A 17,116-nucleotide genomic window follows, 5' to 3' on the forward strand; every position below is an offset into this window, starting at 1 on the left:
AAGTATATCGTTAACATCAGTCGTATATGTTTATTCAGGATGGCATGGAAAATTCTACGATGAAAAATGGCACTTTTTTTTTGTCTGAAAGAGAAAAAAAGAAATAAATAGATTGAATAGTCTTACAAAGAGATGTCATGTTGATGCAACAATTTATCTTGTGTTATGTCTCCCATAATAAATTGTGGTACAGATTTATGACTATTTGTATATGAAAAAATTAACCAGGATTAAGAGATTATGCAGCCTGATGATAGTTTTTTTTTCTGGCTGTAATTGCATTGTTTAGACTGTACAGTGGACAGAACAGTGTTGTAGTCGAGTCACTAAATCTCGAGTCCTCAGTGTTCAAGTCCAAGTCATTAAAGAAAATTTTGAGTCGAGTCCACTATTGATCCAAGAACAAGACTTCAACCGCACCATGTGACGGCGGCTGTTTCAGCGCCATTAACATTAGTTTGTTCCTGAACATGGCGTATGAACAGGTGAATGTGCTTCTCTTTATCAGGGAGTGTGAAGTATTCTGTCAGAGATGGGTGGGAGATGGATGTAAGTGCAGAAGGTGTGTTTATTAATAAAAGTGAAGACGGTTAACAATCCAGAACGGCAGGCAAAATCGTAAAACGATGAAACAGGCGATAGGGCGAGTGAGGCACAAACAGGCCATCAGAGACTCGGCAGGATCAAAGACGAGAAACAGGGATCAGGAAACCAAACAAGGAAATAAGGCTTAGTAATGTATCAGCAATGCAACTCAATACTTCGCAAAGTAAGTGTGTTTTCACAGTTTTTATATCGGCATGCTGATTGCGCCTTAATCCTGTGCAGGTGCGAGTCGTTTACGGCACACGTGTGAGAGTCCGCTTGGTCCATGCGCTGTCCGGAGCGCCCCGGAGAGTCTATCTGATGCACGCGCCAAGGTGCGCAGGTGTGACACTCTTGCATGAAATTAGTACAAAATGAGTGCAGTTATAAATATCTTATGCCAGATTATTATGCCATGTTATAAAAAATAAAGAAAAAATCCGAGTCCTCGTCTCCAATTTACGAGTCCGAATGCACTTAATGCATGAGTCCGAGTCATCAGTGCTCAAGTCCAAGTCGAGTTAGGAGTCCTTAAAATTAGCGCATGAGTCGGACTCAAGTACTACAAGCCTGGGAAGGAGTGCACGTGACTTCACCGTAGGTGGAAGTAACACAGCTCTAATGCCATGAAAATGCACAAAAAAACCCCCCCAGATCTACAATGGGAAAGAGCTGTTGTGTGATTGTACAAATAGATTTAACAAGAAGTCAGAGTTCTCTTTTTACAGACTGCTGAAAGATGAAGAAAAGAGAAGAAAAATGGAGGTAGTTTTATGTTTAAGCCAGAATACAGCCTTCACAAATGTTCATAAATGATTACTAAGATCTTAATATTTTTTTTCATTTTTAATCAAAAGCCATATTTTAGTCAGTGGGCTTTTATATTTTAACCCAACCTTTACACACGTTTCCATATAATTATTGTTGAAATAAAGGTTGTGTTTGTTTTGTTAAAATATTGTGTGAAAATCAAATCACGAATCAAATATCCTGAATCATTACATGATTATAAAATAAACAGTTATTAAAAGATGCTGAGGATAATGGAGGGGGTGTTTACCATAAACACCAGGCGCTTGAGGAGGAGGAGGAGGAGCTCCAGGAGATCAGGTTCAGTTCAGATGTAGACACTGGAAAAGTTAACACACACACTTTCTAATTAATTACTGTACATAACATGTTCTCCTCCAATTTAAAGCAAAGAACGTAAACACTTTCTTTACCTTCCTGCGTGTAATATTTTCCAGTGTTTGTTTTTTGTTTTTTTAAAGAGACTGTATTAAAAATGTACTGCATTCCAGGCAGTAACACTAAAAAATGTTGAAAGTGAAATGTTTCCCCTGCATTATACCCCTTTCATGACCCTTTTCCACCAAAGCAGTTCCAGGGCTGGTTCGGGGCCAGTGCTTAGTTTGGAACCGGGTTTTCTGTTTCCACTGACAAAGAACTGGCTCTGGGACAGAAAAACCGGTTCCAGGCTAGCACCAACTCTCTGCTGGGCCAGAGGAAAGAACCGCTTACGTCAGCGGGGGGCGGAGTTGTTAAGACCAACAACAATAACAAGACCGCGAAAGGTCGCCATTTTTAAGCGACGAGAAGCAGCAGCTGTACAAACGCGAAGTCATCCATTATTATTATTATTATTATTATTATTATTATTATTATTATTGTTGTTGTTGCTGCTGCTGCTTCTTCCGTGTTGTTTTTGCTTCGATATTCGCGCCAAAGTTTATGCAAACGTAGTGACGTAACTGACGTATACAGCGACGTAATGACATGGCTTCCCTTAGCACCGTGAGCTATGGAAAAACAAACTGGTTCTCAGCTGGCTCGCAAGTTGAACGAGTTGTGAACCAGCACTGGCCCCGAACCAGCCCTGGAACTGATTTGGTTGAAAAGGGGTATTAGATGTTCATTTTAAGCCATAGCTGGCTACAAAGCCCTCTCTGTAACTCTTGGCTCCTCTGCTTTTACCCTTAAATCCAAGAAAACCCAGCTTCATGACAGATGATCAACCAAACCTCACAACCATAAGTGAGTGTGTCATGACTGTCCCTCTCTGGGTGTCCTGTACAGGTCTGGGCCACCTGATCTCCTGCATCCTGATCAACGGGGCTCAGTACTTCAAGCGCATCAGCGAGTCTGGAATTAAGAAGATGTGCAGGAACATATTTGTGCTCCAGCAGAACCTCACCAACATCACCATGTCACGCGAGGCCGATCTGGACTTTGCTAGGTAACACACGTCATTCACTTCCTCTCACATTTATACTAAAAAAATCATCGTCATTAAAAATATCACTGCGCTGTTCAATACTCAATTCTAATTGGTCAGAAGGTGTTGGTTAGTTTTCTCTAACAGCAGCTGCAAGTCACAGGTTGATATTAATACACTCATTCTCATGCGGTATTGTTTCTATAGTAACGACTTACACAGGTTACATCCAGCGAAACGCATGTAATTATCAGATTGGGTTTTCACTGTAAGGAGGGTTTTAATGCGTCGCGGTTTCTTGGTAACGTGACGTTTTATTGATATTAAGACATTTTAAAAAAAACAGTACGTCACCAGTTTACAGCTGCTATAACATAAGCGATAACAGGAAGTAACTTCCAACACATTACATTATATATAAAACGATAAATAGATGAAAAGTATGACCTGGTTTTGTTTTATAAATAAGAAAAATGCTAGTATTGGTGATTTGCTGTGATTTATAAGAGGAATAAAACACTTCCAGGATGTGGTGTTATAGACCCGTTTCACCCTTCTTGATAACCGTTATCAAGGACAAACTCAGAGTCGCGAGTAATAGAGCGTTGAAGCGTTTTACGTGACGATAGAGTGAATTTTTGTGTCGTTTGCAGGTGATCAAATAGGAATAAAAAAGCTTTTATTGCTTACCTTCAGTTCCAGCTGGAAGATATGATCAGAAACGGCGTGATTTTGTATTTAAAAAAAAAAAGGCGAGAAACATCATGACGTCGCATACAACTGCTGTGATTCTTTGGATAAAAAGCAGCAGCCATCGGAAGTGTTTTTGTAAGTTCAGTCAATAAAAAAGGAAGATCAGGTCTGAGTGATTGAGGAATGTCGGATCAGAGTGTTCATGGAATATTGATAATGCAGCAGGTTTGGACGGGCGGTTCTTTAAGGATCTTAGAAATGAATTGAGCTTTGCAACAGATGGAGTCGGGTTGCAGGTGTTTTTTGGAGTGACATCACCCGATTTAAAGAAGTTTTATTCTGGCATAAGGAACATATGTAACAGCAGGTGGTAGAACCCAATATGCCTTTTTTTTTAAATTGTTATTCCCCCCCCTTTTTTTTTTTTATCCGTGACAGTCAGTGAACTGTGGCATTTTGCATGAGCTTCTGTCACCCAAAGGAGGGAAGCGACGTGAGTGTATGGCAAGTCTCGGAGAAAGTTACAATCACAACGTGCTGCCAAAATCGTTCATATTTCCTCTCAGACAACCCATGGTGTTCATATTTTTTTCTGACGTTCTGGGTGTGATTTTAAACTGCAACCGGTGGTGAGTCTCAGGTCCAGGAGGACTTGAGTATTGGGGAAAGTGGAGTTACCCCTTAATCCCCATTGCTCCCAGGTCCGCTCTGAACCAGAGTGGTAGCACCTGCCTGGGTTCCAGCTGTGGGTTAACTAGTACATCACCAATAAGGCGCTGGCAGCAGGGCGCTTTTTGGTGCATTGTGGTAGATGAACCTAACAGGTTCAATGGCACACCACCTGATGGCATGCTGAAGAGTCACTCAAATGGCCAACGGATGGCATCACTCGGCAAGTCAGTTGTTACTGCGGGGCAATTTCCATACCCATCAGATCTGTGGCACTTTTGTGCACCACTTGGCATCAGGTCTGGAGGTCCAGAGAGACAACACAATGGGGGCATGACATCATTTGTCTTACGTTACCATGCAAGACGCTTCATTAGGAGAGGAGAATAGTATGCAAGGGCTCATGAGACCAGACATTCCGTGGCGGCTTGGCCGGGCCGTTCATGCCGCCGCTGCGGGCGATTCTGTCACTCTGGTGTGGGCCTCGTGGCCCATCTGTGTTTCTGCGCATCCTAATGAAGGATCATTGCTAGCGATGGACAGCCGACGGCATGGAAAACAATTTTTATTTCCATTTACAAAGACTTTCTTTGGAACATATTTTGCACATCAAGTTAGAACACCATTGTCATGTAACACCACATTTACCTTCGCGATCAGCAATCGTTTCTCACCGAAAACTTTGCAAATGATTTCCCTTGCCCATCCATTTGCAAAATTTTCATCGCATTTAAAAAACTTAGCATTTTTGAAGTTCATTAGGCAGTCTTGTGTATAACTACAGTCTTTAAAATGCAAATACAGTCCAACGTGGATGTAAGTCACGACGTTATCTTGGAATTCATTCTTTGGTATTTCGTACAGATCCTGTCCAGGAATAAACAATTTTGCTGAAATATTACTATTTTGACTCTTTTGATTCCGTCTTATCAAAATATCTGAGTAATAAGCCTTTATTGCAATATTATTTGAAAAAAAAAATACATAGAAGTTGGACACTCGGTAAACACAAATACAGCGAAGCCGACACGCTCGTCCTCAGAGTTCATCGAGGAGGGTGAACCTGGTCTTTTGGAAATTATTCATACAGGACACTTTTTCGATGGAATAAAAACATGTGTTCTATTCCCTTCTAGCAGGTTTAATTCATTTGGTTTGATAGCATGCAATATTGTCAGCATATCGCTTATCCTATGTGTATTACATCACTCTACCCAATGGAGAATGAGCGTTGAATATGGTTTACGATATTGCATGGTTGTCAAGACGACATAACGTCACACGTCGGAGAGGTAAAACTTCAGTGCTAGCGAGCGACTGGGACAATTTGTAAACAAACATGGCTGCCAGGTTTGCTTCATTAAATACGGAAGATTTGAGAGAATTTTTAAAGAGAAAGACGCGTTGAACACCCGAAAGGAATGTGTACGTAGTAGTAATAATAATAATATTGGCTGGCTTTTTTTCGTGGTCTATCAGATATATTATATATACCCATAGACGTCGCCAGACCCATTTTAGGGTAGCTCCAGCCACCCTATCTTATGGCAAAGCCACCCTATATTTTTTGCCCTTTTTTAAATTATTTATATATATTTTTTTTCCCAAAAAAAAAAAACAAAGGCAGTAAAGCACTGAACATGAGCCATCAAGAACGCAAGTTAATCCAAACAACAGTTTCTGCTTGCTTATTTATTGTTTAATGCAATATTATTAATATCGTTATGATTCCTCCTCATTGGCTCTGTGTCAAGCGTCACGTCGAGTGGTAGGCTAGTAGGACTTAAAAAACTACGCGGGCATTCTGCAGCAGGCGCGGTGCGGGCTTCCATTGAGTTGGGTTTGCAGAGAGTCAGAATTCTATGCTTTCATTTGCAGACACACACGGTGAGATTGTAATTTGATGTCAGTGGTTCGCATTTGCTTAACTTTACCTAGGCTATATTGAGCAATGGGTAGTGAGGAAAGACGATATTGTAGCTTTTCTATTTCAACTGTAAATCTGGCATGTTAGCATGGTGAACAAACTTACTAAGCTGTGTGGGTTGTAGCCTACTAGCATTAGTTTTGGCATGGGAAAAGATTATCTGTCTGTCTATCCTTTGGCTAGATGGATATATGAAGATTTTTTAAGAAAGGGAGTCTGGTGAAGTTGCTTCAGCAAGCAATTAAATGATGAAAGCAATTTTAAAATAGAATAGAAATGGTGGGAAGTGTGTCCCCAAGGTGTGATGCTCTTGAAATAATGAATTGATTGACAGCCTTAGTAGGTGCTCTGAAAAATGTTCGGCACGCGCTGCGCGCGCACAATACCTTTTCTCCTCTGGGTGCTAAGCTACCCCTGTCTCTCAAACCTAGTGACGTCCCTGTATATACCCGTCTTCAACTCGTTCAGTATCATGCTAGCTGAATGGAATATATCTGATAGACCACGAAAAAAAAGCAGCCAATATTATTTAATGGATGGTAATTAACCCTTAACTGCTCCCCGGGCGCTGTAGTGTGGCTGCCCACTGCTCTGTGTGTGTTCACTGTTTCAGATGGGTTAAATGCAGAGGATGAATCTTACTGTGCTTGAGTAGTGTGCATGTGACAAATAAAGGTTTCTTCTTCTTAAATAATCAACTTTTGGAAGGTAGCTGTAACTCATTATGTCTCCTCGTTGCTGATTATTTTCCTAGAACAGCATGTGATGAAGTGCTTTACCGTATTTGTAATAGTAAAGCATTAGAGGTGGAACAGTGTTGTGTTGCGATAGCGCTCTCTCGCAGTCTCCGTGTGTGTGTCCATCCACAGGCTTACGTGTGTTAGGTGCAGATGTTGCTCTAAATTATATGCTCCAATGTTTACACGCAGCGAACATCTGTTTTGTTTCACCACACACATCACATTTCGGTTCCCTGCGTTCAGCGATGTATTTGTACGTATTAATTTATAAGTGTTTTTGTTCAGTGTTTGCACCTCAGGCTCATTTCATTTAGTGGCGCAAAAGCAAGAGTTAAATCATTCATTACTTTGTAGCTATTACCGCCGTAATATTTGCAAATGCAGATTGCAGATGTTGTTCTGGTACATAATTAAAAATATTTAAAAGCCGCACAATATCTGTACACCTGATCTGCCTTTATTAATCCATGTTCATCTGTTCTACTTTAGTAATGTAAGTGCTGCACAGATCGCTGCTTTATTCCAGACTGAATACAGATACGGGGGTTTTGTTTGTGTGTGTGTGTGTGTGTGTAGACGATACTGAAGAATGATGTACTTGATATTAATCAATTATTGACTGTTTTTTGTTTCTCACTGTTTAAATAGTTGAACGATCAGCCATGGTGTGTGTTCATGCAGGTAAAGAGGTGCTGCATGCTTACATGTGTTTTTTGAGCTGTAATCTAAATGATGTGACTGAACTGTGATGAAATGCATCAGTGCTGGTGGTAATATTGACACAATTAGTATTTTAGGAGTTGAAAATGGCTCGAAACGCCATCTACTGGTTAAAATCATCCTGACCCTTGAAAGGCCGATGCTGACGTAGAGTCAACCGGTTGGGAATTGTCTAGGTCGTGAAATTTTTATTTAAAAAAGAAAAGAATGTTAACACCCTCCTAATCAGAGATGGGTGGTGGGCGGTGACCTCCCCAGACCCCGCCCTTGAGTGGGAGTCTGTGAAACTGCTCATTTACAAATATATGCTGATCGAGACTCATCATTCACAGGAGTTTACGCTATTTCCCCAATCCACCCCCGTCTCAGCTACTACCCCTGCCCTCCAGCCCCTAACGTTTGAAAAACATTTAACATTTTTCAAAATTACGCAGTGGGTGGAGTTAGGCTCAGAGCTGCAAAGTGGGTGGAGTTTTGATATTGAGCAGAGTTTGCAGCCTACTTTGCCTTGATCTCCATCGTTAATCGTGAGATACGTCCAGATCGCTGTAATTTGCTCGTTACAGCGACACTGTGCACTCGGTTTATGTCACATAGTGTCACCTGATATCAGAACATTTTCTTCTCTATGTAAACAAGGGTTTAGGAATTGGACACCAGTAGGCATAAGGACAGGACTGAAAGAGGTTCTGTTTTTCACAGTCTGCTCTCAAGACTCGCATTGCGTCAGACGTTTTTTCTTTCTGGGTCGCTCGCCATTTTTCACTCGGATGTGTGAATGTGAGAGTTTGTGCAGTCGGACGGTTGTAAACAGCAGATCCGTGGATGGCAGGAGGCAGAGAGAGAAACAGAGACACCCCTCAGGAAGAAAAGAATTGTTGGCCTGGCTCCCATCTGAACGCCTGCTTTGGGCAGCTGGGCCAAGGACACGGTAATAACCATCGATTGGAGCTTGCACACAGAAAGAGGAGTGTGGAGCAGCCGGAGCAGTGACGCCCAGCAGCTCTGACACCGTGTGAACGCTTGGGAAACAGTGACATCTATCGGTGGGGAAAAAAGAAAAAACAACAACGAACCACTGTGTATGAGAGACTGCAGATGATTCATTCAGGGAGTCCGTGAGAGGATGCGAGTGTGTACTCACGCACAAACAGCTGAGTGTGTACGGCTCTGACTGCTGTGCGAGGGATACAGGTTGTTACTGTGGTGATAAGGATCTGATTTGTCATAACCTTCAAATGACCTTGGATAGGGTGTGGAGAGAACAAGAAGCAAAGTGGAAATGATTGTGCACACACACACACCTTTAGATGTATATATTTGCATTAGTATACTTTGTGAGGACCGTCTATCGATATCATTGCTATGCTACGCCTAAACCTAACCTTAACATGAGTGGCCAAAAGGAACGATTTTATGTATTTATTTATTATTTTTAAGTAGGTTTTTTTTTTAAATAAAAACAGCCAAATGGCCCCACAAGGCCAAAACAGTCAGATATTCCTGTCTTTGTGGGGACCTTGTGCTAATCAAGTTATAAAAACATGTACACATTTGCACACACACACACACCATTCTGTAGTTCTGTTGGTGCTTCTGTAATATCAGTTCACCATCACCTGGATCAGGTGAGAGGCTGGCTCTGTGCATGTTTTATATCTTGATGCATACAAGGTCCCCAGAAGGATGGGAATATCTGATTATCTTGACCTTGTGGGGTGTGTGTGTGTGCGCTTCCCATTTTTTTCTCTGCTCTGCTGCATCTAATTTTCAGAACTGCAGGAGGACAAGAGCTAAGATGGTTAGATCAAAGATAGACAGACAGCAAAAAAGCAAACGAGAGGGAAAGAATCGATGGAATGAACTGTGCCAACTCATTTTTCCAGCTCTCAGAAGCCCTGTGGTGTATTTATAATTGCGCGCACACACTTCTCGCACTATTGTAGCTCATTCTGGACTCCTGACCGAAGGCTGACTGGAAGGCCAGAGTAGCATGATCTGGGGAGCATAGAGAGCAGCGTCTCTCCTCTGCTCTTCTCATGTGTGGATCAATGAAGAACTGGAGAGCCCTTCCTCAGACGAGGTATTCTGTCTGAAGCCTTCATGCCGCATTATCAGCTCTCCACTCTCACCACACCACATTACATTACCATTCTGTTGGTAGCAGCACTTTTTTTTTTATTCCCCTGCAGACTTGCCCCTGCAGTGGGGAGAGAGAGAGAGAGAGAGAGAGAGAGAGAGAGAGAGAGAGTTGCACTGTGTTTGCTGCCTGGGGGATGCAGGCTTTATCAGGTTGCTTTGTGGGCTTCTTTCCGGAGAATGAGCAGCTCCAGCTTGAGGCTGAACACGTGGATGTCTGGGGATCTGAGGAGTGTGAGAAAACGCGATCATCATGCTGGGTTAGCTGAGGATGCGTGCAATGAGCTCAGATTGGCAACTATGGAAACCAAAAAAGCTACCAGACTGCACTGTGTAAGGAATAAAACACTCAGGGTGTGCTGTTAGAGGAAAATGAGACCGTCAATGACGGCGTAGCCTACTCCAGCCCCATCTAGTCCAGAAGGAACGTTCTAAAGTGGGCCACCTTGCGCAATAAATGTTGCAAGATATATATATATTTTTATATATCCACCCTAGGAATACCAACCTATTTACCAGAAAGAATCCAAAACGGCAAGGAACTGACTGACAAAAAGTGATTTTTGTTGAACTGCTCGTTAAGGCTTAATTAGGTCATAACTTCATTAATAATTGTAATTAAACAAATCTGAGTAGAAGTTATGTGCACCCTAGGTTCCCGTACCTTCACGCCAGAAAGAATCAAAATTGGTGAATAATTGAGGGAGAAGACGCGATTTGTGTGGAAACTGCTTGTTAGGGCTTAATTACTCCGTATCTTCATGATTAACCCTCTGGGGTCGAGAGCTTCTCCGGCGAAGCTCAGCAGGTTTAGAATGAGTAGCTCATGTATTTAGATAAATACCTTTGTGAGTTTTTATCATATAAGCATGACAAACATATTGACAAACTTTATACTTTGCACTTTCCTATGTGCCCACTGCCAAATAATATTATATTTTTTAAATTACCTAAATTAGATGAAACATAAAACTTGTCACTGTCCTCAGTCACACCGGAGTCGGAGTGCTGAGCGCCCACTTAAGCCCCGTCTACACGATCATACATTTGTCCATGGACATCGTCATACAAATGTATGATGATGTTCATGGACAAATGTATAATCGTTTGGACGGTTTTCCCAACAAACTTGAACAACGTCATACTTGTATGATGTTGTATGATGATGTTCAGATTTTTAGAATCGTGTTTCTACTTTCCAACAAATGTTCACAACATCTTACAACATTTTGGGTCATCCACCAATCAGATTGTTAATTCGGGTCATGTGATCTACACTGCCTGTCATGTGACATACAAAATGTATGATCGTGTGGACAGAAATCCACATGATCATACAAACTTGAACAACATCATACATTTGTATGATAATGTTTTGGACAAATGTATGATCGTGTAGACGGGGCTTTGCAGGTTCATAAAAGACTGTTCCCATGGTAACGGCATGATCATCACTTTCACTCTTTCAGTTTCAATTGGTTTCTCTTTCGCGGTGGGAACGCCCACCGTAAACAGGATAAAATCCGTTTAGTTTAATAGTTTAAGCTGTTTGTAGGTAAAACTTGTTGCGAGATGGCTCGCGGATTTTATGTGCTTCAGATGATTCAGGACCACGATTCAATTTTAGGACAGCAAATCAATTCATGATTCAGGACAGTGATTCAATTTAATCTTGAGAACTGCAACACTGATGAGGAGCGGTGTTTTTTTTTTTTTTTAAACTTCGATTTGATCTAGCTGAACATCAACTTGAGTAAGTATAAATATTTCTTTAATTTCTGATTAACATACAGTTAGGTCCATATATATATTTGGACACTGATGCAATTTTTTTTTCTACCTGTTTACTGAAACATATTCAAGTTATAGTTATATAATGGACATGGACATAAAGTCCAGACTTTCAGCTTTCATTTGAGGGTATCCACATTAAAATTGGATGAAGGGTTTAGGAGTTTCAGCTCCTTAACATGTGCCACCCTGTTTTTAAAGGGACCAAAAGTAATGGGACAATTGACTCAAAGGCTATTTCATGGGCAGGTGTGGGCAATTCCTTCGTTATGTCATTCTCAATTAAGCAGATAAAAGGCCTGGAGTTGATTTGAGGTGTGGTGCTTGCATTTGGAAGATTTTGCTGTGAAGAAAACATGTGGTCAAAGGAGCTCTCCATGCAGGTGAAACAAGCCATCCTTAAGCTGCAAAAACAGAAAAAACCCATCCGAGAAATTGCTACAATATTAGGAGCAGCAAAATCTACAGTTTGGTACATCCTGAGAAAGAAAGAAAGCTCTGGTGAACTCATCAATGCAAAAAGACCTGGACGCCCACAGAAGACAACAGTAGTGGATGATCGCAGAATAATTTCCATGGTGAAGAAAAACCCCCTTCACAACAGCCAACCAAGTGAACAACACTCTCCAGGAGGTAGGCGTATCAATATCCAAATCTACCATAAAGAGAAGACTGCATGAAAGTAAATACAGAGGGTTCACTGCACGGTGCAAGCCACTCATAAGCCTCAAGAATAAAAAGGCTAGATTGGACTTTGCTAAAAAACATCTAAAAAAGCCAGCACAGTTCTGGAAGAACATTCTTTGGACAGATGAAACCAAGATCAACCTCTACCAGAATGATGGAAAGAAAAAAGTATGGCGAAGGCGTGGTACAGCTCATTGATCCAAAGCATACCACATCATCTGTAAAACACGGCGGAGGCAGTGTGATGGCTTGGGCATGCATGGCTGCCAGTGGCACTGGGTCACTAGTGTTTATTGATGATGTGACACAGGACAGAAGCAGCCGGATGAATTCTGAGGTATTCAGAGACATACTGTGTGCTCAAATCCAGCCAAACTGATTGGTCGGCGTTTCATAATACAGATGGACAATGACCCAAAACATAAAGCCAAAGCAACCCAGGAGTTTATTAAAGCAAAGAAGTGGAATATTCTTGAATGGCCAAGTCAGTCACCTGATCTCAACCCAATTGAGCAGCATTTCACTTGTTAAAGACTAAACTTCAGACAGAAAGGCCCACAAACAAACAGCAACTGAAAACCGCTGCAGTAAAGGCCTGGCAGAGCATTAAAAAGGAGGAAACACAGCGTCTGGTGATGTCCATGAGTTCAAGACTTCAGGCAGTCATTGCCAACAAAGGGTTTTCAACCAAGTATTAGAAATGAACATTTTATTTACAATTATTTAATTTGTTCAATTACTTTTGAGCCCCTGAAATGAAGGGATTGTGTTTAAAAAATGCTTTAGTTCCTCACATTTTTATGCAATCATTTTGTTCAACCCACTGAATTAAAGCTGAAAGTCTGAACTTCAACTGCATCTGAATTGTTTTGTTCACAATCCATTGTGGTAATGTACAGAACCAAAATTAGAAAATGTTGCCTCTGTCCAAATATTTATGGACCTAACTGCATTGGTTGATATGCGTGTGCTGTAGTGCATACACAGGAAAAATGACTGAGCAATTTTTCCAGAGTTAAAAGTAGTTTCCTTAAAAGTAGTTCATTTTGCTCGATTTTGAGTTTAGAGTGTAAAATTTGGAGTTGGATTGGCAGTAAAATTATAGTAATTGTGTAACAGAGTTGATTGTGGCTCTGAACTGAGTAAAATAGTACAAGAGTTAATTTCAAGACAGACTGAAAAGAGTCAAATACCAGATAAATGAAGGTGTTGTAAAAAGCAGTTTTAGAACTGTGTTGGAATGTGTGAAAAAAACATGACCTTACATGTTGTGATTTGACCTGATGGGATTAAGAGTTGGCAATGGGAGGGGTTTTCACTCTTCTCATTGAATGGAATGGAAATTTTTTACTCTTATCATTGAATACCCGTCCCATTGCCAACCCCTTATCCCAAAACAATAGGACATAATTTTTTTGATGGCCAGTTAATTGTCCAAATCAATGGAGCAGGTTTACGTTTTTGTGCTTGATACATTCATAAGACTGAACAGAATCACCTCAAGTGACCAAAACAGTTCGTCACAGCGGGAAAGGTCATGTTTTTTTCACACATTCCAACACAGTTCTAAAACTGCTTTTTACAACATCTTCATTTATGTTATTTTTTTAAAGTACAATCATGACATACAGAATACAAAGATAGATGTTATTGTAGCTGAACTTGTGCTGAATACAAAAAAGTAATCTGACTTTGAAAATACTGCTTAGATTTGTTGCAATTGACAACAAAATCAGAGCATACCAAAATCATTAGAGTGCCAGAAAATACCCTCAGACCCCAGAGGGTTAACCAGCAGTTATTGCCCATGGGAGAGAGGAGACGTAGTAGTTATTGCCCGTCACTGAGGAGATGTGGACTCGGCCCTAGAGGAAACGTCCGGTGAGGAGCGCTGACTGCGAGGTCCCGTACAATCGAAATTCTCAGATGGGTGGGGGAGGGGATTCCCCGCTGAGGCTGCACACAGCGTGTTAGCATGAGCATGTAGCCTATGGGAAATTAACGGTGTGTTGGATTAGCACTAATCCCATGTTTTGGAAAATCAGAAATGTTGGCTTGGGCCCCTCTGGGGTGTTACCAATCCATGTTTGTTTTGCCTGGCAACACTATTTTATTGAAAATTTAGTTTTCAGTGTGCAAGCAGTGCTGCTTCACTGTATTTCCCAAATTGTCAAGGACATTTGAATATCAGGGCAGGAAAATACAATATTTACAACAAATACAAACTTACAGAAACTGCTCTTTTTTCGGTATTATTACCTCTCGAATCATAATTTTTACTGGCAGTGTATTTTCCTCTTCAAATCTGAGACGATGGCAGCTCTGGTGGCACCTGTGGAACCGCTCATACTTCTCTTTGTGAGTCGTGGTGGTGTGGCGATTCACATTTAAATCCTTCGTCACAGATTTGGTCTCCAAGCAAACCAAGCACATGGGTTTCCCTTTGAATTTGGGGAAAAAGATGATCTGCGTCTCATTTCGACTGAAACCACCAGCATGTCGTTTTTGCAAGACGACGTTGTCAAGTATATTTTACTTTGCTGCCCTGAGCTAAATGCCACAGGAGACCTTTTTTTACTCACAAGATGTTTTTAAGAAGGTGCCACCACCAGAAGTCTTGGCGTTTCTGTCACGTGTGTTTTTAAAGCAGCTCATTTAGTTATATTCTTTTTTTTTCTTTTTTTTTTTTGCGATTTTGATTTGTTTTGACTTATTTATTTACAGAGTAATTGTAATATCTGCTAAAAATGTTTTTGCTATGATATAGCCTCAGGTGTTGACCAATAATAATATTTCAAAGCACTTCAGTGTCTCAATGCTCTAACAATAAAATTAATAATTAACATGGCATTAAAAAAAATCACTCACTCATTTCAATTGGAACTCGTGGTTTTCATGGTCAGCTTTTCCTCTCTCTCTCATTCATTCTCTCTCTCTCTCTCTCTCGTGACTTACTGTATATTTTCAGAAATTTGTATTATCCCAAGTCGCCCACCAGTTGTCCATCACTGCTTTAGCTCATAGCTGAGGTTATTTATGCAGTGAGTTGACCCGCTGAGGTTTGAGTTAAACTTGTTCACTTCCTGTAACCAGCTACCATCTACAAGAATCCAGTAATAAATGTGAAATCTTTGAGTTATCATGTATGCTGCTTTAATAAAATATATAACTAGATGATGCTGTACAGACTTTGACCCTACTTTTGAGATTTGCTGATTCACTGTGTTAACAGTTTTTAAACATTTGCATCTCCCTTTCTGAAGAAATATTGGTATAAATATTGTTAAACATTTTCCTGCTGTTTGACATGATACTTAAATTCAGTGTTCTTCTTCGCCACTGAACAGCTTTCAAAGGAAAAAAAAAAACCCTCACCTTCCATGCTTCCTGGGGGCCTAAACTTTTGCACTCACTTTGGGAACTATTGTTTAATGTACTTCTCTATCCAAAGAAGCTTTCTAAGAAGTCATGGTCTTTTTCTTATTTCTGTCTCGTCCCCAGTGATTTGTTGTTCGTGCTCACCTCTGGAACTCTCTTCCTCATGACATTCGTAATATCGATCTGCTTCTGACGTTTAAATCCCGCCTTAAGACACACCTTTCCAAACTCACCTATTCCATCTGACTTCAGCACTTAATGACTTTTACAATTTTATTTTTGGATTTTAGGCTTTGTATGTTGATTTTTAGTGTGTATTGTAAGGTGTTCTTGAGTACCTTGAAAGGTGCCTAGAAATAAAATGCATTATTATTATTATTATTATTATTGAGCTCATCCGGCCGACAGGTGATGAGTTTATACCATCATGTGTTGTCTGTCGTCTGTCCAGCGTCGTCCACATTTCACGAAAATCGCTTCTTTTCTCTTAATTCTTCACCGATTTTTATTCTTTTTGGCAGGAAGGTCGGTCTGCCTGGGCTGCATGTAGCTTCTACCCAAATTTGCATAATTGTAAGTAATAATGAAGATATGGAGTAATTAATCAATCCCTAATGAGCAGTTTCCACACACATCGCTTCTTCTCCCTCAATTCCTCACTGATTTTTATTCTTTCTGGCCTGAAGGTAGAGGAACCAAGGGTGCACAGAACTTCTACCCAGATTTGATTTCTCATGGAGCCGGAGTGAGCTACGCCATCATTGATGGTCTTGTTATTATTATTATTATTGATCCCGCTGGTTATAAATTCGCCTTGGATAGCCACGTATCTTAAAATTTGTGAAGTTTAACGGCTGATTTTAAACTTCTGTTGTAAGTCAGCTTCATGAAAACCGTTTGGTGTTTTTCTGTTTTATTTGAGCAGGGATACACAATGAATTTTACCTCCACCAAAGAGATTTATATTTTTCAGTGCAGGGTTTTTTTTGTTTGTTTTTGTTTGTTTTTTTGTCTGTAAGCAGGATTGTGCAAAATCTACTGACCTGATTTCCATGAAACTTGGTGGAAGGGTGTAACATGAGCCAAGGAAGAACCAGTTAAATTTCAGACTGGATCCAAGTCACGGGGATTTATTTTCACTTTTGCGAGCATTGCGAGATGTGGACGTCTGCACTGAACAATGCCATACGTCTTAAAATCCAGTCGATGGCAGTTAAATTCAGTCGTGACAAAACATAGCCAATGTAGAAATACAATGAGTCCAAATTTAACAATCCACATTCATGGGTATCAGAGGACTGCTTTTACATGTGGACGTGGACGGTGATACGGAGGCTTCGTCGAGACACAACCATATTTTTACATCATTCTAATAGTTTTGGAAATCTATCCAGACATAAAGTGGTTGCAGTTGCAGATTTCTAGCTCATAGACGAGTCGACTGTTGTCCTTTGCAGAGGTCTGTGCTCTCCGAGTGCCCTTTTAGTTTAGTTCTGTGGTAATCACATGTATGATGAGGTACACTGTATGAAAATCACTGTTTGGTTGTGTGTTGCACGTCTCTGCCCGTCA

General features: G+C 40.7%; 1 protein-coding gene across 1 annotated transcript in view; it reads left to right on the top strand.

Annotated features, from left to right (window-relative positions):
• The window catches only part of exoc4 (exocyst complex component 4), a 316,334-nt gene that overhangs the window by 291,727 nt on the left and 7,491 nt on the right, over window positions 1-17,116 (top strand). The window contains exon 17 of the mRNA XM_060903439.1: window positions 2,662-2,821. Within this exon, the coding sequence (XP_060759422.1) occupies window positions 2,662-2,821 (160 nt within the window). The remainder of the gene's footprint in view (window positions 1-2,661; window positions 2,822-17,116) is intronic.

This window comes from Neoarius graeffei, chromosome 21 (genome assembly GCF_027579695.1).
Source record: "Neoarius graeffei isolate fNeoGra1 chromosome 21, fNeoGra1.pri, whole genome shotgun sequence".
Lineage (NCBI taxonomy): Eukaryota > Metazoa > Chordata > Actinopteri > Siluriformes > Ariidae > Neoarius > Neoarius graeffei.